Below are 25,085 nucleotides of genomic sequence, written 5' to 3'. Positions count from 1 at the left end.
ATAATCTGAGGTCTCTTCCAGGCCAGGCATTTGTGTTTAAGGATTTTTTCCGGTTTCCTTTGCTCTAAGGACCTTCCAGTTTCCCACCGCCATTCTTGGGTACTTCCCTAAATCTCTGGCAGCCACCATCACCATCCTCCTTCCCCTTTAATCTCTGAACTTTGTTCAGAACTGGACAGGTAAACCATCTTCTGATGGTGATCCAGAATGGGAGCTCTGTTCAGTCATTCTCACTGGAGCAGAGTCACCTTTCAGACACAACGAATGGACAGGCTTCAGCAGTTTTCCTGGGCCGCCTCGGGAAAGGTGACCAGGGCTATCTATTCTCAATCACCTGTTTGCTCCCGAATGCCTGAAAACCCTGGCTTTGCCTCTGCCCACCATTATGCTAAGAACTGGGTATCTCTGGGTAGGATTGTGGAAGAGACCTAGTGTAGGCTTTTAGTGCCACCCAATGGCACAAAAGGTCATTATTCTGCTCATTTAAATATATAAAAGGCTTTAGATGGCCAAAGGGAGTGAGCTCACTGGACCTTTGTCTGTTCTAGGTAATTAGAATTATTGTTCTTTGAGGCTAAGAAAGTGACTGATGAGGGATACTCAAAGGAAGGACCTAAAATTCCAGGTTATATCCTCTGATATCTCTGCAGCATCTCCTTTCCTGGAGATTCTCAGTTCTGTGGGTTTTTGACATTGTTCTCTAATTTTTATCTCCTGCCTGTTTGACTTACTCCTTCTCTGGATCATTCAGGTATTACCCCCTAATGTTGCATGTCCCCAGGGCTCTTGGGCTCTTTCCTTTCTCTTTCCTCTGTGTCTTTGCACGAATGAACTATTATAACCTATATCAAATTGCTTACCATTTCAGGGAGAGGGGAGGGAAAAGTGAAGAGGGGGAAGTTAGGAATTCAAAATTTTTTAAAAAGTTCAAATTTGTAATTGGAGGAAAATGAAGTATCTAATAAATTACAGAGAAGATGCTAATCTGCTTTGATAGGGGTCTTCCTTCCTGGAAGCTCTGGCCATGTACAGAAATATAGGTCTGATAAAGCAAAATATTCATGACCCCTAACTCTCAATGTAGTGAAAAAAAATGCTTTGTAAACTAAGGTGCTAAAACAATTTTGATTGTTTTCTTAAGCTTGACCCTAATCTGAGGTTTCCAATTTCTGGATTTCTTCTGATCCTTTTTTTATTGATTTTTTTTTTTTTGCAAGGCCACACAGCTAGGTAATTATTGTCTGAGGTTGGATTTGAACTCAAGTACTCCTGACTCCAGGGCCAGGGGCTCTATCCACTGCACCACCTAGCTGCCCTTTCCGAAAGCAATAGGCCTGAGGTACAAATTGTGGGGACTTAGCACAGTGGACCATCTTCTTGAGTTCACATCTGGTCTTAGACATTATATGTGTGACATTGGGCAAGTCAAGTACTTCACTGTTTTTGCCTCAGCTCTTCTGTAAAATGAGCTGGAGAGGGAAATTACAAAGCATTGTGGCATTTGTGCCAAAATAAACTGTAAATAGGGTCACAAAGAGTTGTACATGACTGAGAAAGAGCTGAACAACAATTGAGTTGAGTCCACATCTTCTTTCTTCTAATACTCTCCGTGTCAATCTGGCATTTGATTCACTCTCAGGATCAGAGAAATAATGATAGGACCAGTAAGAACATTCCAGAACCTTCCTTTCACCCCTCCCCACCTCATTTTCCAGATAAGAACCCCAAAGCTAAGGAGTGGGTGGTTACAGTGTAGGAATGGCAGACCCTGAACTCAAACCCCTCAAGTAATCTGGCTCCCAATGTTTCTCTGAGCCCATGCTTTGACCAGAAAACCACATCATCCTTTAATGACTAAACTCATTGAGGTTCTTAGCCTAGAGTCCTACAGATTTGGGAGCTATATGAAAGTGATCTGAGGGCTGCCACCAAGGAAAGAGTTAAGACTTATTTTGCCTGGCTCCCATTAATTCACCAAACATCAATTCTAGCCTCTCTCTCTCTGAGAAACTGGGTGAAAGACTGTCTTCCACCCCTGCTCATTTACTTGGAACTTGTGATTTGATCTTTTCAAGGAACTCAAGCCAACTGGGTGAGGTCTTCACTAGCTGAGAGCAGAGAAGTTGTGCCTTATCAATGTCTACATTAGTACTAGCCACAGGATTTGAATTCAAGTCTCAAATCTTTTAAAGACTATCAATCTCATGTGGATGGAAGTTACAGGAAAGCAGTTTAATAAAGGAAAGGTTAAATATAACTATGTAATGGATGTCAAATAAGGGAGTGAGTTTCTCAGAACTGAGGGGATGGTGTGGAAGTGGGCAGCCCTGTTGGGGGGCCTGTGGAGGGGCTTAATATATACTGACTTCCATATCTATCTATCTATATATATGTATATATACTGACTTCAGTGATAATAATCTACCAGGTTCACCCTGGTGCCATGACAGGGTAGGCACAATTATCCAACAAGGCTTATACCTTACCCAATCAAGGGAACCTATTTACTTGAAGCAAATACTTGAGGCAGCTAAGTAAAAGGATTTTCTTGAAGTGGGGTCCCCTTTGCAGCAAGGACTAAGGTAGGCAGAGAAGTACAAAATTTACCCTTTGACAGAGAAAACTGGCAGTGAGCTGAAGAGAGGAAGAGGGGGAAAGGCAGCTCTCTTGTCTAGAAGCATATGATAAATGATTCAGATAGCCACACCACTGAAGGTCATATGTAGCATGGGAAGGGTGAGGAAAAAGAAGATGCAGAATAGAATTTCATTTCAAATGATTAAATTTGAAGTTTGTTGCTATTATTTCCCCCCCCCCACTAAAGTATTAGACATTAGGATTCTTACCAATGCCTATTCCATGAGGCTAAATGACACGATGGGTGAATATTGGCTGGGGAACCAAGAGGCTCTTCCATTATTGAGCAACTGATGAATGAAGGCAAGTTAGTTAACTTGAATTTCAAGTTCTTCAGCTGTAAAATTTGGGGGGATGAACTACCTGCTTTGTATTATAGTTGTGAGGAAACACTCCAGAAATATGTAGAATACTATAGAGCCATGAGATAGGATTTGTAAAGAGGTTGGATGAAAAAAAAGTTTCTAAGGTGTAAAATGATCTGACAATTCAAGATTCTAAGCTAGTATCATCTATGTGGAAAAACAAGAGGTCAGTTGGCTCTATAGCTTTTTTTAGGCTTACCCAGGGAGATATGCAAACATTGATATTCCCATTTTATAGATGAGGAAACAAAGGCTCAGAAAAAAAGAAGCAATTTAGTCAAACCTGTTAAAAGGGTAAGCACTGAAATTACTTATCAATTATTAATTCATCTGAGTCTCAATGTTTCTCATCCATAAAATGGGAACAGGGAAGCAAAGATAGGTTGGATCCTTGATTTTTAGCCTTGCATTACTGTCATGGACAATCTTGGCTGTTAGGGCAAATTTTGGAGTAATCATAGAATAAATAAGATGTGTGGCTGTCACTTGAGAACCAGGTTGTTGTTGCTCAGTTGTCAGGATTCCATTTGGGGTTTTCTTGGCAAAGATACTATAGTGGTTGGCCATTTCCTTCTCCAACTCATTTTACAGATAAGGAAACTGAAGCAAACAGGGTTAAATAACTTGTCCAGGGCCACAGACCTATGAAGTGTTTGAGAACAGATTCAACTCTGGTCTTCCTGGATCACCTGGCTCTCTCCATTAGCTTGTCCACAAAGCTAAGTCCAGTGAGGCTAAAGAGCAAATGTGGGTCACGAGGTGTTGAGTTTCAGCTACAGTGACCCTTGGTGAGAATATGTTTATATGTTATATGTCTTATATATACGTCTCATATATGGATGCAAACAAAATCCAAGATGTTTCCTACTTTACATTCTGCTTATTTTTCTGCCTTCAAACACTATCCCAAATATGTAACTTTTAATCTCATGACTTTCTTCATTGCAAAGGTGAAGCCCCATGTCTGGAATACCCTTTCACACTTCTGCCTCAGTCCCTAGCTTCCTTTAAAGTATCTCTATCATTGCTTCCTACATAAGACTTTTCTGATCTGTCCTGAAATTACTGTGTATATATTCCTACCTAAGCATTATAATCAGAGATTCAAGTTCCTCAGATGTCTTATTTCAGTCTCAATCACAGGGTTTGTACATAGTAGGTGCTTAAAATGTTTGTTGAATTGATTTGAATATACACAGAGTATAGACACACTTAAACATACTTCTTTTAGGTCACATTCCAAAACTATGTTAAATGAGAATGGCATCCCGTTATTCACATTCCAGCCAACTTTTCTTCTATTACCTCTGGGATCATATATAAATTGTTTTGACAGCCAAAGCCCTTTATAATCCAGGTTTTCCAGCTTGCTAGAGTATTCTTGTGCAACACGTCACGTCCTCCTCTCACTGTCCAGTTCGGCCTGGCTGCCTTGCTACTCCCCATCAATGACTCCCCACCTCTCATTTCTGTTTATAACTGAACAGGACAGGAAGGGTTCCCCTTCCTCCCCTCCGCCACCTTTGCTTTTCCTAGTTTGGCCCAAACTCTGCAGGAGCCAAGGTCCTGGTCCTCCAGGCTACAAGGACTGTTCCCATCTAAAATGACTGGATCTAGAGGGCGTGCCTCTTGTCTCTGGCCTGTATGTTGATATGTTGCTTCCTGACCTTCCAAGAAGTGGAACCTGTTGACTTAAAGCAGAGGGCAGTGGTTATTTTTTTTACCTTGCTTTATATTCCCAACCCATAAAAAAAATCAAATTGTTGATGCATTGGTTAGTTTTGGGTACCTTCTAACAGCATTCATTTTTCTAAGAACAAAAAAGATTTATGGATAAAATCTACTTGAGGTGTTCATATTTAAAATCAAAGGGCCCAATTTTTGGAGAAATTGGTTCCTATCCATTTGTTCATCCACCACAACAAAGTTTTCAAATTCACCAACTGAGATGTGCTCACAAAATGTTTTATTTCAGCCTCGCAGTTAAGATCCCCCGACTTATATGAATCCCGGGGCCCAGCGCCGACGCCGAGGGGTGGTTCACAAATCAACAGGGATTGGACTTGGCACATGCCCACCACAGGGAGTCATTTCATACAGGATTCTGAAGCCCCTCACGGTGGTGGCCATGATTCACTATCTCCCCCCCCCCCCCAAATCACATACTTGGAATACAGTCAGACTAGTGTTGACTACTGAATAAATATCTATTGTACACCTCTCTTTGGGCCAGAAGACTCTGGGCATAGTTACAAACAACAACAACAACAACAACAACTCCAAAGGTGCCTATGGCAGGCCAGGGTTATTATCTATAAAGTGCTTTTGATTATCAAGCATGTTTTTTATTCCATTGTCACAGATAAACCACAGCAAACATTGGGCTTTGGAGGAGCCCAGGGGCATGCAATTTCCAAGGATAATCTGCATTCCTAAACAGAAAAAGTGAATTATCTTTTAACAAGTTTCTTAGGACTTGGAGCCTCAACTTGACATCCATCCACAGTCTCCGCCATCTAGGCCAGCCTGGCAGAGAGGTCAGAAGCTGACGGCACCGCCCAGCGGGAGCCGTGAGCCTGTCAAGCTGCAGACAGGAAGGGGGAGAAGAAGAAGTCAAAGGCGAACTTGATGGCGCTATGGACGGTGCTTCTCCAGTCATGCTCAATCTTCACATGCCTCCGTGCAGGGGCCAACTGGGCCATGCAGTTGAGGCAGCTGAGGGCCTTCAGCTCAAAGACTGGCCACTTGCTGCCCAGGCGCCCCTCCAGGATCGTGCTGAACTCGATCACACTGCCCTGGCGCAGGTTTAGCAGGATGTCCTTGAACTCACTGCTGGCCCTCAGGACCACATCTTTGGTGATATCATCTTCTTCGAAGGTCTTGTTTTCATTGCTGTTGTAGGGCATACCCACTGTGATTTCAAACTTGTACCGATCAAACTTCTTAATGTGGCACTCGTGTTTGGCCAGATACTTGAGACGACAGAGCTCCTCCTCAGCGGTGCTGATGTTTCCGGGCTGGCAGGTGGGGTAGGCCTCGCCATAGAGGCATCTCATCCAGTCTCCAATGAAGAAGGGGAGCATGTTTATGGCAGACTCGGCGCTGTTGTCGATATCAGTGACCCTGACGTACTTGAAACGCCCTGTCCAGGTGACCCGATGCCCCTCCAGATGGCTGCACAAGATCTGGGTGCGGGCCATGTTAGTCTCCTTCCATGCCCGGGGGCCACAGAGGAAGCTGTACTGTTGCCAGGTCAAGGTGGAATTGTAGACTTTCATTCCTTCTGAGCGGTAGACATAGAACCAACAGAAGAGCACAATGGCTGTGATCCACACCAGGATGAGCTTGACAATGGAGCTCTTGGTCAAGGACTTCACCATCTCAACCACAGAGAAGTTGACCTTTGACCACCAGCGGAAGAGTAAGGGGATGCTGCACAGCACCACGGTGACTGCAATCTTGGTGAGCTCCAAGGTGAAGAACCACCTAGAAAACTGAACAATGCACATCAGGGCAAGGCCAACCACCAGAATTGGGAGGGCAAAGAGGAAGAGAAAGTAGCCAATGGAGGCCCGGATGAGGCCAATACCAGAGGATTCACGTATAATGACAACGGAGAGCTCGCACCACATGAAACACACCAAATAAGGGACCAAGTAGCAGTAAGTCCCTTTGAAGTTCCTCAGCTGCGCCATCCTAAAGAAGAGGTAGAAGAGGTAGGCAAAGAGGAAGCACGGGACACTCATATTCAAGATGATCAGGTGGCCCAAGGGCACAGTGAAAAAGGTTTCTCCAAGGAATTTCAGATAGTGCCAGTTGACAGGCAGAGTGTGTAGGACAGAGAGTATGCCAGTCGTGACCTCGATCAGCAGGGCTCTCCTGGTGTAGGGCTCAGCTGAGGTGCTAAGACTCAGGTAGCTGGTCACTGTGAAGAAGATGGAGATGACAGCCAGCTCTGAGCAGGGGATCCACTCCTTGCTGGCTATGGGGAAGGAGAAGATGACAAAGAAGACAGACAAGAGGAAGTGGATGTAGGGCTCCAGGTGGTTCCATCCAAAGTTCACCTCGGCCTCTTCCACATCCAGGTTGGGCTCAAAACGCAGCAGCAAGTCGGTGAGGGTCCGGAAGTTTTCCCAGGCTTTACTGTCTTGGAAAATCTTCAGGGTACAGATCACCATGGAAATGAAAGACAGGTAGAAGATGACCAAGGGGATGAAGAAGGCAAAAAAGTCGATCGTCAGATTGCTGATGATGAAGAAAAAGATGAGGGCATTGATGTGATGGGTGGGGACGATGGTGGAAAGCCAGTGCATGCCCGCCTTTGAAGCCATGTCAATAAGATACTCCTTGATTTCAAAGATGGCGTGAAGGGGGTATTTTACCACCTAGGAAGGAAGAACAGGAAGTTTTAAGGTGAGTGGGGCTTGGGGAGGGGAAGTCAACCAAGCTTGAGATGGGAAGAAAGTGATGAGAGTTATTTCCTCCCTATCTGACTAAAAACCAAGTCCAAGCACCTTTAGACATTTAAAGGGGCAGACCCAACTGTATTAGACTTTGTGGTCCCTCCAAAGTCAAATCCTTGTCTTCTATTGAACGAAGCACATGGGAACACTGGCTCTATGGCCAGGGTACACTGGTGCAGGCAGCTTAAGGACCCCTGGGTCTCTTCATTAGTCTGCCACCAAATCCTTAGATGTATTTTCTTCCTCTGTTAGAATGTGAACAACTTGAGAGGAAGATGTGTCTGTATTTTCTTTCTACCCCTTCTGGATTTAGTTAAAAAAAACACTTAATATCTTTGTGATTAAAGCATCAGAAGATGGCTACTAGTCAAAAATCTTCCTGATAAAAATATATTTTAATATGATTGAACATATAGAACTGTAATAACTTGTGTGCTATCTTGGGGAGGGGGATAGAAGGAAGAGAGGGAGGAAAATTTGCAACTCAAAATCTTACAAAAAATTTATGTTGAAAACAATCTTTACATCTAATTTGGAAAAGATAAAATTAAGTGGAAAAAAAAAACCTTTCCTGATAAAGAATGAGTGTGATAATAAAATGGACAAATAAATGAATTACTTCCAGAGAACCTGTGTGGGAAGCAAATCCCAAAATGACATAGAAGGAGTTCAGAGAAGAGAGAGGCTAGGTGCCGCTGTGGAGAGACTGGTTGACTTGGAGTCAGTCTCACTTGAGGTCCTTGACAAATCAGAGCCACCTGCTTTAGTTTTCCCATCTACGTGTCTTGGGGGAGCCGTGAGGTTAAAATGAGATAATATGTGGTAATTGCTTTGCAAATTTTAAAGTGCTGAGTGAATACAAACTATCATTAATATTAGTTATCATTTATCCTTTTAAGGAGAAGTGGGAAGATGATGTCCAAGAACCTTTAGGAGTATATCAAGGGAGAAAGGACCCAGTTGAGATAAATGAGATAAGCTGTAGAAGAGTTAGAAGCTACCCTGGGCTGGATGGGGGTTAGAATTGTTTTATATATATACTTATTTTAATATTATTTATTTTTTCCATTACATGCAAAGAGTTTTCAATATTCACCTTTTTATAAGCTCTTGAATTCCATGACACTCTTTTTTCTGCTTCTCCCCCACCCCCATTGTGACAGTGAGCAATCTGATACAGGTTATAGATGTATAAATGTTTTAACATATTTCTGATTGCCCAATGCTTGGTTATTTCTGAATTCTATGTTCTTCTCCCTTATGACCAAATTAATCTATGTTTGTAGTCTAGTTTTGAGGTTGAAGGAGGTAATTATCATTAATGTTATTAACAGTGATGACCGTATTTCTACAATGTGAAGATTTACAAAGTCCTTGAGGACTCTGAGGCTTCCATCCTCATTCCTTCTTTCTAACACTATAAAATAGCAAAGATAAGCAATATAATCCCCATTTTAGTGACGAGAACTGAGCTTCCCAATGCTAAGTGACTTGTACGACCGTCCAGTCACAGCATGCTGGGATCTGAAGTTCTCATTCAGCTTGGTGCCCATCACCGCCCAGGGAAGTGCTAAGCTTGGGTCAGGGCAGCCTGGGCATCCAGGAGAGGAGGAAAGGCTTGGAATCCAGCAGGACCACCATGTCCCAAACTACAGCAGAGATGAGCATGGCTCAGCCAAGACAAAGAGGCGTCCCTGGGGCAGCACAGCAAGAGGGGCCCTGCTTAGTTCTATGAAGAGACTGATTCCCCAGCAAATAGAGATGCTAAGAATGACTCAAATCTAAGTACATTACTCCCTTCCTCAATAAACTCGAGGGCCTCCCTTCTGCCTCGAGAATAAATTCAGGGTCTCAGTTTTAAGTTTTAATAGCTCCAGACAGCATCTTTTGGAACATTCTGGATAAATGAGCTTTGGGGCTTCTAAAGCCCTTCATGACTTAGCCCCAATCTCTCTTGCCACCTCACCATTTATAACTCCCCCTTCTTCCTTCTTATTTTTTTACATGAGGCAGTTGGAGTTAAGTGATTGCCAAGGGACACACTAGTATGTGTCAAATGTCTGAGGCTGGATTTGAACTCAGATCCTTCTGCCTCCATGGCTGGTGTTCCACCTACTATATCACCTAGCTGCCACCCATTAGTCCCCTTTGTATGTTAGCCTCAAGAGAATTTCTAAGGCTTAGAGCCCACCTGGAAACTAATGGCTAGAATGCTATGGTAGAGAGAGTATCAGGAAGATCTGGATTCAAATTCAAAGATGGTCAATTCAGTTCAGCCCATTAAATCTCAGTTTCCTCTTCTTCAGAGTGGGGATGATATCCATAGTACTTCCCTTGAAGGGCTATGGGGTTCAAATGAGACCATGGAATGTCAGCTGTAAAGTGCTATGTTATTACTATAACTATTGGGGGAATTATTAATGCCCATTATCAGCCATGTTACAGACAGACCCAGGGATCTTGCTTCCTCTTGGTTATTTTGACAAGGACCAGGGAGGTCCCTTCATCCACCTCCGCCTATCAGCTTCATTTTACAGAATGGAAGACCATCATGTCTGACACTGCCTTGTGGGGAGGGGACCCAAGTTCTCACAGACCTTCAGGCGCAAGGGGAGGTCTTCCGGGCTCTTTCCTGCAAGCTCATCGTCATCGTCATCCTGCAGAAAAAGGCTGCTGGGGATGATGCCCTTCGCATACTTCTTGGTTATTTCCACAAAGTCATCCAGGGCGACGTAGCTCTTAGCTAGTAATGAGAGAAGACCACACAAGCAGATAAACCAAAGGGTTCCCTTTACAGAGACAATAGGCAAGACAGCCCTGGAACAGAAAGGAGACATCTGAAGATGAAAGAAGGCCCTTGACTTTCTGCTGGTGCCTGGCCTGTACCCATCTAACTATAGTGTGAGCTATCAAGAGAAACAAATACATGACCAGACTGGGCATCCTCCTAAAAATGGAGGTTCTGGGGAGAATGAGAAAATCAGAGGGAGGGGTATGGGGGAGCAATCAGGGTCAAGTGACTTGTCCAGGATCACACAGCTAGTGTCTGAGGCTACATTTGAACTCAGATCCTCCTGACTCCAGAGCTGATGCTCTATCTCCATCACCACCAAGCTGCTCTGGAGAGGATGTCTAATGAGCTTCCAGGGTGAAAAGCTCTCCAAAGCATCATAGGTAACATCTGTGAAGGGGAATGGAGACAAGTGGACCTGGAAAAAGCTGGAACCCTGGACTTGGAGAGACCCAGCTTCCAATACTAACTCTGAGAGTGCTTCCCTATGCCATCAAAGTAGGATAATCATCCCTCTAGAACCTGTCACAGGGATCAAAGTAGATAATGAATGTGAAGAGCTCATCCATGATATTATAATAAATGCCTACTGGAACCTAAACCTGGAAAGGGGCTGGAAAAGCCCAGGGGTGGGGAGGGGAGAACATGATACCTGGGAAGTTGACATGGAGAGTTGTTACTGACTGCCTCTGGGCTGGGTGGTGGTGAGAGCTGCCCTGAGACCCTGCCATTTCAGTGAAGGCCACGAGTGGCATCAGCCCAGGGACCAAGGCTAAATCTACTCCCTTATACTTACTAACTGTGTGACCCTAGGGAAGTCATTTAATCCTGTTTACCTGTTTCCTCATCTATAAAATGAGCTGGAGAAGGAAATGGCCAACCACTCTAATATCCTGGCCAAAAAAATCCCAAATAGGATCAGGACAAATAACATACAAATGATTAACAACCTTCTATAAAGAGACCTTCGGGGCAAATGAGCCCTCCTCTCCTCATACTGGGAACCCACCTTGAGGCTACCCCACATCCCTTCACACCATCTCCCTCTCAGCTGCCAAAGGGGTCTTCCTAAAGATCTTTGATGATCCAACCTTCCTTGGCAAGAAACTCATGGGCTCCCTATCACCCCCAGGGTTAAACATCATCTATTTGGCTCTATGGACCTTCATCACCTGACCCCCTTCCTACACAGGACTCCTTCCATCTGCTTCACAATCCTAGAACTCTGTTTAGGCTCATGGTTCATCTTCCAGCTCTGCCCCGTCCTAAGCCTCTTGCCCTTTGCCTCTGGGTTTCCTGTAAGGTTCAACTGAAACCTTCCCTTCCCAGGTCCCCCACCTACACTTCTCTCCCTCTGAAAGTTCTTCCCTTTACTTGAGTTTGCATGTATCTCCCCTGGCAGAATGGAAGCTTCTGGAAGGCAATGACTGCGTTTCTACCTTTCTTTGTACACCCATTGCCTGGGACACACAGCAAGCACTGTCCAAGAAAAGGGCTGGGGGGACATGAGGGTGCAAAGTGGACCAGAGCAGAGTTTGTGACATCACCCAGCCTTACGTGTATGCTCGCTCACACACACACACACACACACACTCTCACTCTCACAGAATACCCACATATGTGTGTATATAACATCTCTGAACATAGGAAACATTACAAATCAGTCTATATATGTCTTGTTTGTTGTTTAGTCATTTGTCAGTCATGTTTGGCTCTTCATGGCTCCATTAGGGGTTTTCTTGGCAAGGATACTGGAGTGGTTGGCCATTTCCTTCTCTAGCTCATTTTACAGATGAGGAAATGGAGACAAGGAGGTGAAGTGACTTGCCCAGGGTCACAGTTAATCACACAGATCCAGAAAGAGCCAGCCCTAAGAATCCATTAATAAAACAAAATGACAAAAACTAAAGCTTCCAATGGAATGAGAGGGATTTTTCCCAATAATCTGCATTGTCTCTCTCAATTCTTTCAACAGGAGGTGTTCACAACCTCCTACTTTAAGTGTCTTACAAAAACTTTTCTGTTCTCAATGCCAATAGGAACCTGACAAAATATTTTTTTTAATTTCAAACTGATATTCAAAAATATTCTCTAACTTCTATTTTTCCTAGATTTCCCTTCAATTTTTGTTGACAAATTTCCCCCATGTCACCTCCTATTTTTTTTGAAAAAAGCATCCCAATGTCTACCCACAAAAATGTCTCAATTCATTTTCTATCATGTTACTTCAGTGGCTCCTTGAACGTTCAGGGAAAATTCCTGGCCAAATTCCTTCCTGATGTCCTCAGCAGCAGGGTCAGAGGAACCAAAGCTGCAGCTCTCTGCAAAGTGTGATGATCTTCCTTCTGAGAAAAGGGGTTTTGGGGAATGACCTGGGAGTGGTAAAATAGCAGCAACAGAGGCGTCAGGAAACCAAGTGCAGGAACACAAACTCTTTGTGTGTGTGTGGTACAGTGAAGCTCATGGGGCCAGCGGGGGTGGTCCCAGTGAAACAATGACAGCCAGGAGGGAGCAGGGATACCCCCCAGTTGTCTAACACAACACACTCTCCCTTCTATGCCTGGGGGCCTCACCCTGTGGTATTGCCATTTCTCCCTCACTAAACTTACCTTCCAGAAAGAATAAAATAGTTATAGCATTAGCATCCTGAATTTAATTAATCATAACTAATACTAATTAATCATTAGAATAAATGAATCACAACTTAATCATTGCATTAATCATACTAATTAATCATGAGCATAACCTTCAGGTTTTTTTGTGAATTAAAATCAATGTATCTCCCTTTCTAGTAGTCTGAATGTGTAAGATGGGGAGAATGCTATTTATTGCATAGTAATTTCACAGGGATGGGGTTAAGATCCAGATTCAGAATTAGAAGAGGCTGTGGAGACCACTTAGTCCAATTCCCTCATTTTTTAAAATAAAGAAACTGAGGCAAAGAGCAGTTAGATGTTTTGCTGAAAGTCACACGGCCAGGAGGTCTAGGTCTCAAGAGGCAGGATTTGAATCCTGATTTTCACAATCAAGTCCAATACTCTCTGGTTCAGGAGACAAAGCCTCAGACTTGGAATCAGAAAGACCTAATCATGTTCAAAGCCAATCTCAGCCTCTGACTTCTATGTGATTGGTCACTGATCAACTGGCTGCCTTAGTTTCCTCATCTGTAAAATAAGGATGGTAATGACAGCACCTTCTTCCAGGGTTGTTGTAAGGATCAAATGAGATAGTAATTGTAAAGCACTCTGAAATCTTTAAAGTGCTATGGAAGTATTGTTGTTATTATTATTATTATTATTATTATTATTATTATTATTGTTGCTTTTACATAAGTGTTGTCATCACCCCTCCTACCTTACCTCCTCAGTCCTTCAGAAAAGGGAAAGGAAAATGAGATGGCAGCTAATCTTGTCATTTTTTGAGGCCATTTAAGAGATGCCCAAGGAGCAGGACTCCTCATAGTGCTCTCTAGTGACAAAGGGCTTTCACGTCTAAGTCATTTGTCAAGTGCCTCCTATGTATCCGGCCCTGTGATGATGATCTCTTTTGAACTGTCTCTCCAGAAAGTCTCATCCTCTGTGTCTGGTAGCAAGACAACTACATACAAAAGTCCAGACATACATACTTAGAGAATGAAACACTAAGGATTAGATCAAGATTACGCCCGGTTCTACTTCTCCAGTGCCTTAGGAATCAGAACCTAGTGAGCTGGGTGCTCCAGTTATTCCCATTTTATAAAGAAAGAAATTAAAGGCAAGTGACGTAAAGTGATCTTCCCAGGGGCACAGAGCTAGTAAATGTTAGAAAAAAAGAGCTCCACACCAAGCATCCCGATTTCTGATCCATCTCCGTGCTCATGGCTAAGCAAAGCCATCAGTGCACTGGAGATTGAGGAATCAAATGTTGTTTGAGCTGTCTTCATTTAGGACTGGCCCAGGGCAGATTGCACAGAGACTCTGTTCCTCCTGGGCTTTTGCTGGAGCATGGCACTTAGTTCTAGGGAGACCATCGGAACCCCTGCCCAATGGCAGCCTCGGTCATTTGCCCGGGTCCTCCCATGTATGCAGTCAGGGAAGACGAGACCCTGGGGAGAGCACGCAACATGAGGATCTGATCAGATAACCAAGGACACAGTTGGAAAGGAGGTGTCGGGGAGGGACATGCTTCTCAGGATAGTTAAGGGACTGCCATCCGAAAGAGGGACTTCACTTATACCATGTACCTCCAGAGAGAAGGAGAAGCATGGGGTGGATGAACCTTAGAGGGAAACTTCCTAACCTGATTCATCAATGGTGGGACAGGAGCTGACTCAGAAGATGAGGCTTCCTCTCAAAGGAGGCTTTCAAGCAGCTGCGGGTATGTTGCAGAGGGGGATGGCTAGACCTGATACTGGTGGACTAGATATGCCCCAGCCCCTTCCCATTTGTGGCTGCTGTTCCTCCTTCGTTCTTGGGGGGGGGACCCATGACATCAGGAGGAGGATGTCCTGACTTCTCATGAATTGGAGCTATGTAAGGCAGAGCCTCACTCTTTCCCCAAAGTCAGAATACTTGGGCGGCAATTCAGTTCAGAACATTTCCTCCTGAGCAGTCAAGTTCATCTCTCTGGTCCTTAAATTTTTAACTATAAAACAGGATGAATTGTAAGTGGTTATGAGGAAAAGTGCTTATAAGGTGCTACAGGAGTAGGATTAGTTATTATTTCTATGAAAAAAAATCTTATCTTCAGACTGTGGCTTCTTTATGAGATCATATTCTCACTTGTGAACACAACTTTTCTTTTAAAACAGCTTAAAAGGGATTGTGTTTTCAAAGGGCTCTGGATGCTTTGAACAACTCTCTTTAAAGGGTAGCATAAATAAAGAGCATTCCAGGGCACTTCAGATAGAAGAGCCGAGCTTGAGTTGAGAAAGGTCTGAGGAATGAACTGTCAGATCCGGAAGGTAGGAGATTTGGGGGGGGGGGGGAAGCTCAATCCAAAGGACAAGCTGGATTGTGCCAAACTGACAATAACACAATCCTCCAGTTATCTCTGGAAAGAACCACAATGGATGAAACATCAAGGCCTTCCTACCAGAGAGGGAGCCAAAGAGGCAGCAAGGGGACAAGCCTTTGGTGAACCTGACACAGAGTTCAGAGAAGGGGTGTGTGGTGTGGTGTGTTGTGTGCTACATTGTGTTGTGTATGTGAGCTATATTGTATGCTGTGAGTTGTGTGGTATGTTGTTTCTATATGTGTGGTATATATGGTATAGTGTGTGTGTGTACTCTGTGTTATGTGTGTGTGTTGTGTGGTGGTATGAGTTGTGTGCATAAAGACAGAAAAGAGGTGCCGCAGGTGGGTGGTCAAATCAGGGCTCTGTGCTTACTTTCACTGCTGACCAAGCGCTCCAGCATTCTTCTTTGTCTCTGGATTGATTTGGGAACAGGGCCGGGCTGCTTTTCAGTACCTGAAAGGCAATACAAGTTCATCCACAGTCAGAGTCGACCTTCTAGTCAACAGACATCTGGGAGATAAGGCCTGCAGGCACCCCAGGCACAGACATTTGCTGTGGCCCCTGGGACCCTTCCACTCCCAGGCAGAGTCCAGCTCAATTCCTCACCTTCTCCCTGAAGACCACCCCCCAACTTTGATTCTGTTTCCTGTGAGTTCCTCTGATGCTTCAAGGATCAGAGCAGGCACTTACCTACTTCAAAGTGAGGGCCGAAAGAGACACTATAAGGGATGGTGCCCCACAGCCAGAAGTATTAGATAAGTGAAATTTGATGAGATTGCCAATATTATCCTAACAGACTCGTGGGATCTCAAGCATATATTTTATGCCGTCTGACACAGACAGGATTGATATATCAGATTATATATCTATATCTATCTATCTATCAATCAGATATGTAGATATATATGTGATTAAATTAATCCTAGGGTCCTCAGCATGGACAGTTCTACTCAATTCTATACTTTGAGGTTTCCTCTCAGCTCTGAAATTCTATGTTCTAAGGACCCTCTGAGGTCTGAATACAGTATTTTAAGGAGCCTATTAGCTCCAACATTCTGTGTTCCCAGGGTCTACCTATTTCTAAAACTCTGTGTTCTAATGTCCCTCCCAAGTCTGATATTCTATGTATTAATGACCTTTTCTCTGAATTCCCTTGAGGATCTTTGCAGCCCTAACTTTTTATGTTTTAAAGATCTTCTCAGTTTTGATATTCTTTGTTCTAAGGTCCCAACTCAAATACTATGTGATCTGAAACTCTATATTCACATGATCCTTTGAATTCTGAATTTTATGTTTTACGGACCTTCCCAGTTCTGAAATTCTATATTCTAAGCACCCTCCTCATTCGTATTCTATGATCTAAAGATCTTTCATCCCTGAATCCTTCTCCCCAACCCAATGCTATCTTAGAACATTCTTACCAGGCTTGACATTCTATGTTCAGCATATAATTTAATGTTATAGAGCACTTTCCCATGGGTATTTGACTCTCAGAACAATCTGTTGAAGGAGGTAGTACTACCACTTCTGGTTTGCATTTAAGGAAGTGGTTATCAAAAACTGAACTCATGTGCCCAAAGTCAGGACTGTTATTCAGATCTTTCTGACTTGAAATCCAGTACCTTTGCCACTATTCTATATGATGCTAAACTTCCTAATGAAATCATTCCTTACCTTGTTCACTGACTTGGCCAACATTTTCTAGAAGCTCTGAAATTGCCACCTGTTTCTTCTTCTTTGGGTTGAGTTTCCAATACATGACTAAGGCAGCTTTTCGCACAGCCCTCTCTAAATCTGTCTCTGAGGACAATTTTTTCACTTCCTGCTCATTTTCTGAAGTGATGCCTAAAAAAAGACAATGAAGCACATTAACCACCATTATCCCACTTTGCCAGGAAGTCATTAGACAAGGGCTGACAATTTATTACTCTATAAATTTCATTTCAAAGCCCTCAGCCAAGGTGATTTATGCCTCTGAACAAAGATAAGCAGCTTCTCTCCCCAACTCCAATACCTTTCCCTCCTCTCTCACCAACCAGGTGAACATTATTAAGAGATCATCTATATTTTTACCTAGTTTCAATAACTATCAGAAAATATTGGGGAAAATACTTCAATACATTTTGGGCATCTGGTTGGAGTTTCTTCTCTAAAATTAAACAAGTAACTTTGTCTAGTCCACAGGATGCTTTTTAAATAAAGGGTCACCACACTTACCTCTTCTATCTGCTAGGCAGCGACGAAGCAGCTTGACAGACTCGCGCCGACCTTGCTTTGCAGCCAGAATTAACCAATCGACAGCACTGCAGTTATTGAGCTCTTCATCACCTTCCTCGGCTAATTTCAGATAGTGTTTCGCCACCTGGGAACCCAACAGAAGACAGGACACAGCTCCTGAGTTATCATAATGCTTGGGTGGTTCAAACATGATGTTCATCACCTCCAGGATCTCTCTGTGCTGGCACCTTACCCTCTCTGATGATCAATCACCCATCAAACCCTACTCCTCCTGTTCCAATCTCCTGTTCCTTCCTCCTTCCCTGAACCCCACCCCATCCCCCCGATTCCCTCTACCCACGAAATGTCCCTGGTCATTTTCTCATGCTTTCTTTCTGAAATGTCCATGTGTCTATCTCAGCATTGATGAGATAGAACTACCTAAAATGCAGAAAGTTCAGTCTGTCCGTCTAGGGTCTCAAGGCCAAAGAGAGAACATTGGAGGGAAAGGGACTTTGGAGACACACATTTGAATCTCTTCATTTGGGGGATGGGGCAATGGAGAGAGTGTGTCAGATTGGAATCAAGAAGACCCTTCTCTGCAAATTCAAATCTACCTCTGACCCCGGGCACATCACTTGAGCCTGTTTTATCTCAGGTTCCTTCTCTCTGTAAAACATTGCTGGAAAAGGAAATGACAAACCTCTCTAGGATCTCTGCTGAGAAAACTCCAAATGGGGGGCACAAAGAGTCCCCAAGTTGATGTGACCTTGGAATTTAGAATGCCCATGCTGGGAGGGAACTAGAATTAATTTACTCACATGTCTATCTACGTACAGACACATGTAGGCAGATAGATATGTATATAGACACCTATATGTTTATATAGACACGTGCACACACACATAAATATGGATACATATATACACATCTGTACACCCCCACACACAGACTGAAATGACAGAGTAACAACAAGAAATGCAGAAAAACATGGTTAGGTCCTAAAATGAAAATTTCTAGAACCTTAGACTTTAGTACAACAAGATGTACATTAAGGACAAATATATCTAATTTTATAAGGACAAATATATCTAATTTTATAAAACAGATGCTTCTCTACACAATCTAGAAAGGAAATTTCTGATGCTAAATCTTATTTCCCCAATGACTCACATTATGAAAATGGAGATGTGTGTGTGTCTGAAAACATTTGGGGCACAAGACTTAAACATCGCAGTGTTGAAAAAAAAATCCTTGGAAAATTTCATACATTTAAGAAAATTTAAAAATCAAGACAATGTAAAATAACACAAATACAAAACATCTAGACATAAATCAGAATCAAAACTCATAGGATCATAGAATTAAAGCTAGAAGGAAGCTGGGAAATGATTTTGTATAGGTCTTGTATTTTACAGATGACCTGAGAGGTTAAGTGATTTGCTAAAAGTTACACAGTCATTATGTGTCAGAAGCAGGACTCAAACTCAGTTCTTCCTCCTTATGAAGTCAGATCTCTACCCACTAGGCCGTGCTATTATAGAAATATAATTTTATTATAATATCCTAACCAAGTAAAATTCCCAAATAGATAGTGCTAGAAATATACAAGTATGATAAAAGTTCACTTTCTTTCCTTGATAAGTCAATCATATTTTGTCATATATGAGGACTTTGGTAATTTAATTCTCAATTCCCTCTTCTGAGTCAAGCCCAGGCCTCCACAATTTTCTCCTCCTCCTCACCCCCCCACCCCACCCCGAGTCTCTCCCTTCTCCTCCAGCTTCTGTCCCATCTGCTCGTGCCCTGCAACAATGACTAATGAGAGTCGCAGTGTGGGAGCTCCACTCTGAGTCTTGGTGCTTTTTTACAAGCAGGTTCACTTCTCTTTTTTAAATGATAGGTCCCACCATCTGCTTTCACAGGGTCCAGCTTGTGAGCCTCCTCACAATGTGTTTCCTAGCTTTGGAGCTCAGCAGGGCTTTAAATGAAGGCTTTGCAGTTTTCTCACCATTGCTTCCAGCCCTGGGTCACTTACTCCTAGGTGCCAGATCTGAAATAAGCTTGCATCACCTTGGCAGGGAATGTTTGGTGAAAGGCATCAACTGTTTTAAATGGCAACAACTTGTCTTGAAGTTCCTCCAGATCATGGGATTTAGAGCTGGAGAGAAACTTAGGGATCAGCTTCCTAATCTTATCTCATTTTAATTAATTTAATTTTCTAATTATATGTAAAGATCATTTTTCAAAATTCATTTTTGTAGGTCTTTTTGTAGGTCTTTCTCCCTATTTGTGTGATCTCTTTGAGATATAGACCAAATAGATATATTACTGGATCAAAGGGTTTTTTGTTTTATTGTTCTTTGGCAAATGCTAATTTGCATTTCTCAAGTTAATAGTAACAGAGTACTTTTTTATATGAATGTAGATAGCTTTAATTTATTCATCTGAAAACTGCCTGTTTATCAATTGGGAAATGACTTGCTTTCTTATTGTTCTCCTTATTTTATAGCTCATGATAATGGAGAAGCAGAATATCAGAATCAGTAAATTTCATAACAAATTCTGAATGCCCCATTCCTGCCCTTAAATTAAATCAAATGTTTTCCCATTAGGACCATGTCCTTTTTCTCCACTAGCAAACCCATGGAAATCATAGAGGTAGAAATCATCATGGGAAAGGGGAGACTGACCATGAGCAATGGGAGAAAAGATAGTGAAGCCTCCCTCCTCGTTTTTATAGATGAAGAAATTGAGGCTAAGAAGGTTAGAATGACTTCTCCAAGGTCTTTCACTGTTAACACGAGTCAAAGGTAGGATTCGAACCCAGGTTCAACCCTCTGCTGCTAGGAGCAGTATTATAAGCCAGGCCATTTAACCCTCAAATTCAGTGATATGTCATTATGACTGTCTTTAAAACCACAAGGTAGTAAAAATTCAACTAACAGAAGTTAGCCAATATTCAGTCAATTTACAAGAAAAGACCTGAGCTCCAGAAGTCTGTCTTTTCCAGTTCCAGAATATATTAGATGCTTAATAAATGCTTGAATGATGAATGTCATTGAAAGATAAAGCTCCAAGAGTTAGTAGGTACTCACCTGAACCATAATCAATAATTAAGAGTATGAACTATGTAATTTACCTAATTTTAAGGAAATTTTAAATAGTAATTTAGTTTCAATTGAATTACAGATAGTGATTTTGCCAGCCAACCTCAGAGGTTACCCACTTAACCTAAAAGCCTTCCCTTTGATAGTCTCAAATTCTTATTCATCTTTCAGCACAGTCTGTTCTGTGTCCTTTCATCAAAGTGGCAACATCAAGGATGGAAAATGCCATCTGTGTCCAGGGAATGCAAACCAAAGCAAATTGTTTTCACTTTTTAAAAATTTGTTTTATTTTTTCCCCCTCACACTTTCCCCCCGTTTTGTTTTGATTCTTTGTTCACAACATGACTAATATGGAAATATGCTTAACATGATTGTACATGTAGTAGCAATTATCAGATTTTCACTGTCATGGGGCAGGGAGGGAGGAAGAAAAATGTGGAACTCAAAATCTTACCAAAATATGAATGTTGAAAACTATCTTTACATGTAATTTAGAAAAAAAAAATTTAAGAAAGTGTGGCAAGGACGAGTCTCATAGAGGTACACAGTAAAATTCAGAGAAACAAGGCCCCTCACCAGAAGCTCATGGCTATGGGGGGGGGGGGGCAACACAGCTGGTTTTCTCCAAAAAGGCCAAGACCACGTGGGAGACTGAACTAAGGATGAGATGAAATGAGCCCAAGTCCATGTCTAAGAGGATACTAGGGATCCTTCGGGGGGAGGCATTTTGACCTGGGAGGGGAGAAGGGAAAGGGCCAAGAGAGCCCATTTTCAATTTTCTTTTTTTTTCCTTGTTGCTTTTATAATATAAACAATTAAAATGTTGAAAATATCAACAAAGCAAAACAGCCAATGGAGTTACCTCTGTCTGTGCCTTGGCATCTCCTGCCTTGGCCTTTTCCAGAAGGTCTTCAAAGGTTGTTTTTATTTCTTCTTTCATCATCTCTTTAAAAGGAAAAATCAGATACAAAGTACAAGTCAGATCTTTAAAAGTAAAACCAGTTTCCAATCACTGATTCATTCAACTAATATTTACCAAGGAATGTTCCATCCATTTAAAAGGTAAAATTATGATTTTTGAGGCCCTTTGCTTGGGGACTGTAGAAGGATGCTTTAAAGATTCAAGCTCCCAGCAAGTATATAGTCAAGTATAATGGCATGAGATATGAACTGATATCAAAACTACAAAATAAAAAGTGAGAATTACTATAAAGTCTACAAGAGAGGGCTTCCCAAAGTGCATTCCCAATGGGATAAAAAAATCCTGTTTCGAATATTAGAACAGATACAATGGGAACAAAACAGTCAACCTGGGGGAGAAAGCTGACTATTTTGGTTTCCATTGTATCTGTTCTTGGAAAATTGTAGGATTTATTCCAAGAAATGTGGCAAATACCAGTCTAAAAACATAACAGTAAAAAAACCCCAACACCTTATTTACATGTGTCTGTGAACACACATATATAATTATATATGTAATTGTAAAAATATTTATATGCATGTGCATATATGTATTTTTGATAAAGAAAAATGAGCGCGCGCGTGCACACACACACACACACACACACACACAATTGTTTTCCTTCTCAGCACTTGCTTTGTAAATGGGCTCCTGGGCATAAACCTTTGGGGATTCAAGCTTCATGCTTGATTAAGCTTTTGCTTCTGGGGGCCCACGCTTGCCGGGGAGATGAGCAGAATATTCAATGTGAATTACTGAGATGGAGGAACCTTAGGGTCTGTAAAGGTCATTTGCACTGGACTATGTCTGAAGGACTTGGAATGACTCTGGTCTGTGTTCAACCACTTCACAGTTTTGTCTCTGATGGGTAATATGGGATGGGGACACTATGGGAGATTAGAGCCATCCTACCATAGGGTCAGTTTGACAAGGTTAATAATGCTGAATAAAATGTCCAGAATGGAAATCAAGTGTGGTCTGGTGGAAAGCAGGCTGAATTTGGAGTCAGGCTTGGGTTCAAATCTCTCCTCTGCTCCTGATACCTGTAAGATCTTGGGAAAGACCAAATCTCTCTTGGTCTCTCTCCTCAGCTGTAAGATAAGGGAGTCGGAGGCCTACATATAACTTCCAACTCTAAAGCTATGATCCTATATGTAAGGTACTGGAAATATAGAGACGAAAATGGCATAATCTCTGCCCTCAATAAAATGACATTTTAGTAAGGGAATTTAGTCTAATCATTTCACTTTAAACATGAAAAGGTCCAGAGATGATTAAAGGACTTTTCCAAGGCTGCCAGAGAAAAGACTAGAATTCCATGTTGTACCTAAGAGTCACTTGAATCATGGATGATGAAGTCAACATGGTGTAATAGAAGTCCTGGACCCAGAATCAGGAGGTACTGAGGTTCAAATCCTACTTTCTAGCTGTGTGCCCATGGGCAAGTCTTTTAGCTCTAAGTTTCAGTTTCCTTCTCTGTGAAATGGCGGTCAGTACCTAAAAGTGCTTACCTCAAAAAGTGGTTGGGAGACTCAAATAATATAAGGTATTCAGTACCTTAAACGCTAGAAAGTAAGATACAACTGAGTCACAGATTTGACTTCATGTTCTTATCTTTTATTTAAAAAAATGGTATTAAATAATTCTTTAGAAACAATGGTTCTAATTCATGATTAATTTTTACCAGTTAATTATTCATAGCTTGGCAATGCCAAGACTGCTTCAATAGAGTGTATTTTTAAAAACAATACCACACAACATATTTTAAATGACTTTGGTTTCAATTTGACAAGTCAAAATATTTCAGCAAATAACACAAATGCCGAACTAATATTTGAGATCAATTCCAGCTCTTCCACTGAGGGAAGAGTTGAGGAAATACCAATCTGTGTTTATTGTTATACAACAAAAACAAGATTGAGAAGCACAGAATGACAGAGCCAAAAAGGATCTTAAACAAGTATTGGGACAAATTTCCTCTTCTCACAGTGAAAGGCACGCAACCAAGTGACTTGCCAGCTGTGTAGTCCTTTCACAAGAGTGCTAGCTCTGACATCCCAGGGTCACAGATTTAGAACTGCAAGAGCCCCTCAGGGATCCCCTAGCAAAGTCACTCTCATTTTAAAGATGAGGGAAATAAGACCTCCACCATGTTATTAAGTATGGCTGAGCTAGTTTAGAACCTAGACATTTTGACCCTTGACTCAAAGATGGTCAGTTGTTAAATAAGAGGGGAAAAAAATTAGGTTACTAGAAGAAATGACCAATCACAGTTTTTATTTCAAAATGTTACATCAGAAAGGCTGGAAAGGATCACTTAGAAACTCAGAGGCATGGCATCCACTGACCTGGGACAGGAATGTCTCATGGGGTGGAAGCCAATGTTGGCAAGTGGCAAATCAGACTGCAGTTTAGGGCAGCATGGATGATGACTATGTCTGGGAGGATGACAATTAAAGGTTAGTAAGGGCTGCCCAGTAAAGGCCAGCCTCAAACCCTACCAAGGCTGGTTGTCACGGATAGGGGCAAGAGGGAGTTGGGGAAGAATAAGCTAAATTTATTTTTAAATTTTATGTCTTCCTTCTTGAGATACAAAGTCTTTTCAGAGTTGAGGAAGGAGTGAACGGCATTACTGGACAGACACATCCACATGGCTGGCTGGCTACCTTTTCATCATGCTATAGAGTCTTATGGATTCTGGAGCTAGAAAACCCTGAAGACCATCTAACCTGAACTCTACCCAGGATATCCCTCAACCTCGGGGTGGCCAGTCTTTGCTGGACCAGTCCTCCCTGCTTGGTTTTTTTGTGAAGGTGAAGTAGACCACCTTTCACTTCTATTCTTACCTAACCTTTCCTGGATGGGGGTTGCCTCAGACAAACTGAGGCTTGGGAAAGACCTTCACTGATAAAGCCCAGGTCTCCTCTGCATCCAGTCATCACCAGTAATCTCGACTGACATCTTGCTCCGATGACACTGGAGGAGAGTGAGGCTGATGACTTTGTCTTTTGGTCCTCCACCAACCACCACCATCTGGAGAGCTGAACACAATGTGGTTCCCGTTAAGTCATGGCTACTCTGTTAACTGTACTAGTCTTCTCAGAGCAGGTTCTGGATCAACTTAACATCCTGGCCACTTTCTAGCTTCTCAATTCATGACAAGAGGGCCAAAAAAGAGACATGGTGTCTTGAGAAGGGGCCTCATCTTTGGGACTTCCTGCCAAGTCTACTCTGGTGGCATTCTCACTGATCCGTTTTTAGTTCACTATTCAGATCCCCGTGCAGATGGTAAAGATATAGTAAAACATATTTTTTTGTGCTATTTCCCCCATTAATGTTATTGCTGCTGTCAATACATTTAAATGTCTTAAAGTGAGGCTGGACTCAAGCCAAAGGCTTCCAGCAAAAGCATATAATTTTACACTTCTAATAAATATACACAAGTATACATTTATCCCTTTAAATTTCACAAGGAGAAAGAACACAAAATTGGGTGTTGGGAGCCCTGGAACCTAGTTGTGTCTCTTCACTCACTAGCTAGCCATA

General features: G+C 42.3%; 1 protein-coding gene across 9 annotated transcripts in view; it reads right to left on the bottom strand.

Moving 5' to 3' along the window:
• Positions 1 to 832: 832 nt before the first annotated feature.
• WFS1 (wolframin ER transmembrane glycoprotein) overlaps positions 833 to 25,085 on the bottom strand; it is a 59,013-nt gene continuing 34,760 nt past the window's right edge. For 3 of the 9 annotated variants that reach the window (XM_074229807.1, XM_074229808.1, XM_074229809.1), the window contains exons 4-9: positions 21,441 to 21,523; positions 17,469 to 17,613; positions 16,926 to 17,096; positions 15,624 to 15,704; positions 10,063 to 10,208; positions 833 to 7,387 (exon numbers count right to left, since the gene is read on the bottom strand). In XM_074229807.1, the coding sequence (XP_074085908.1) occupies positions 5,582 to 7,387; positions 10,063 to 10,208; positions 15,624 to 15,704; positions 16,926 to 17,096; positions 17,469 to 17,613; positions 21,441 to 21,523 (2,432 nt within the window). In that variant the 3' untranslated portion in view covers positions 833 to 5,581. Of the gene's footprint in view, positions 7,388 to 10,062; positions 10,209 to 15,623; positions 15,705 to 16,925; positions 17,097 to 17,468; positions 17,614 to 21,440; positions 21,524 to 24,385; positions 25,069 to 25,085 lie in introns of those variants that run through there. The other 6 variants (XM_074229811.1, XM_074229812.1, XM_074229813.1 and 3 more) reach the window with 4 other exon arrangements.

The sequence above is a fragment of the Macrotis lagotis genome, chromosome 3 (genome assembly GCF_037893015.1).
Source record: "Macrotis lagotis isolate mMagLag1 chromosome 3, bilby.v1.9.chrom.fasta, whole genome shotgun sequence".
Taxonomy (NCBI): Eukaryota; Metazoa; Chordata; class Mammalia; order Peramelemorphia; family Peramelidae; genus Macrotis; species Macrotis lagotis.
The sequence above is the reverse complement of the archived record's forward strand: the minus strand, read 5'-3'. Positions and strand labels throughout refer to the sequence as shown.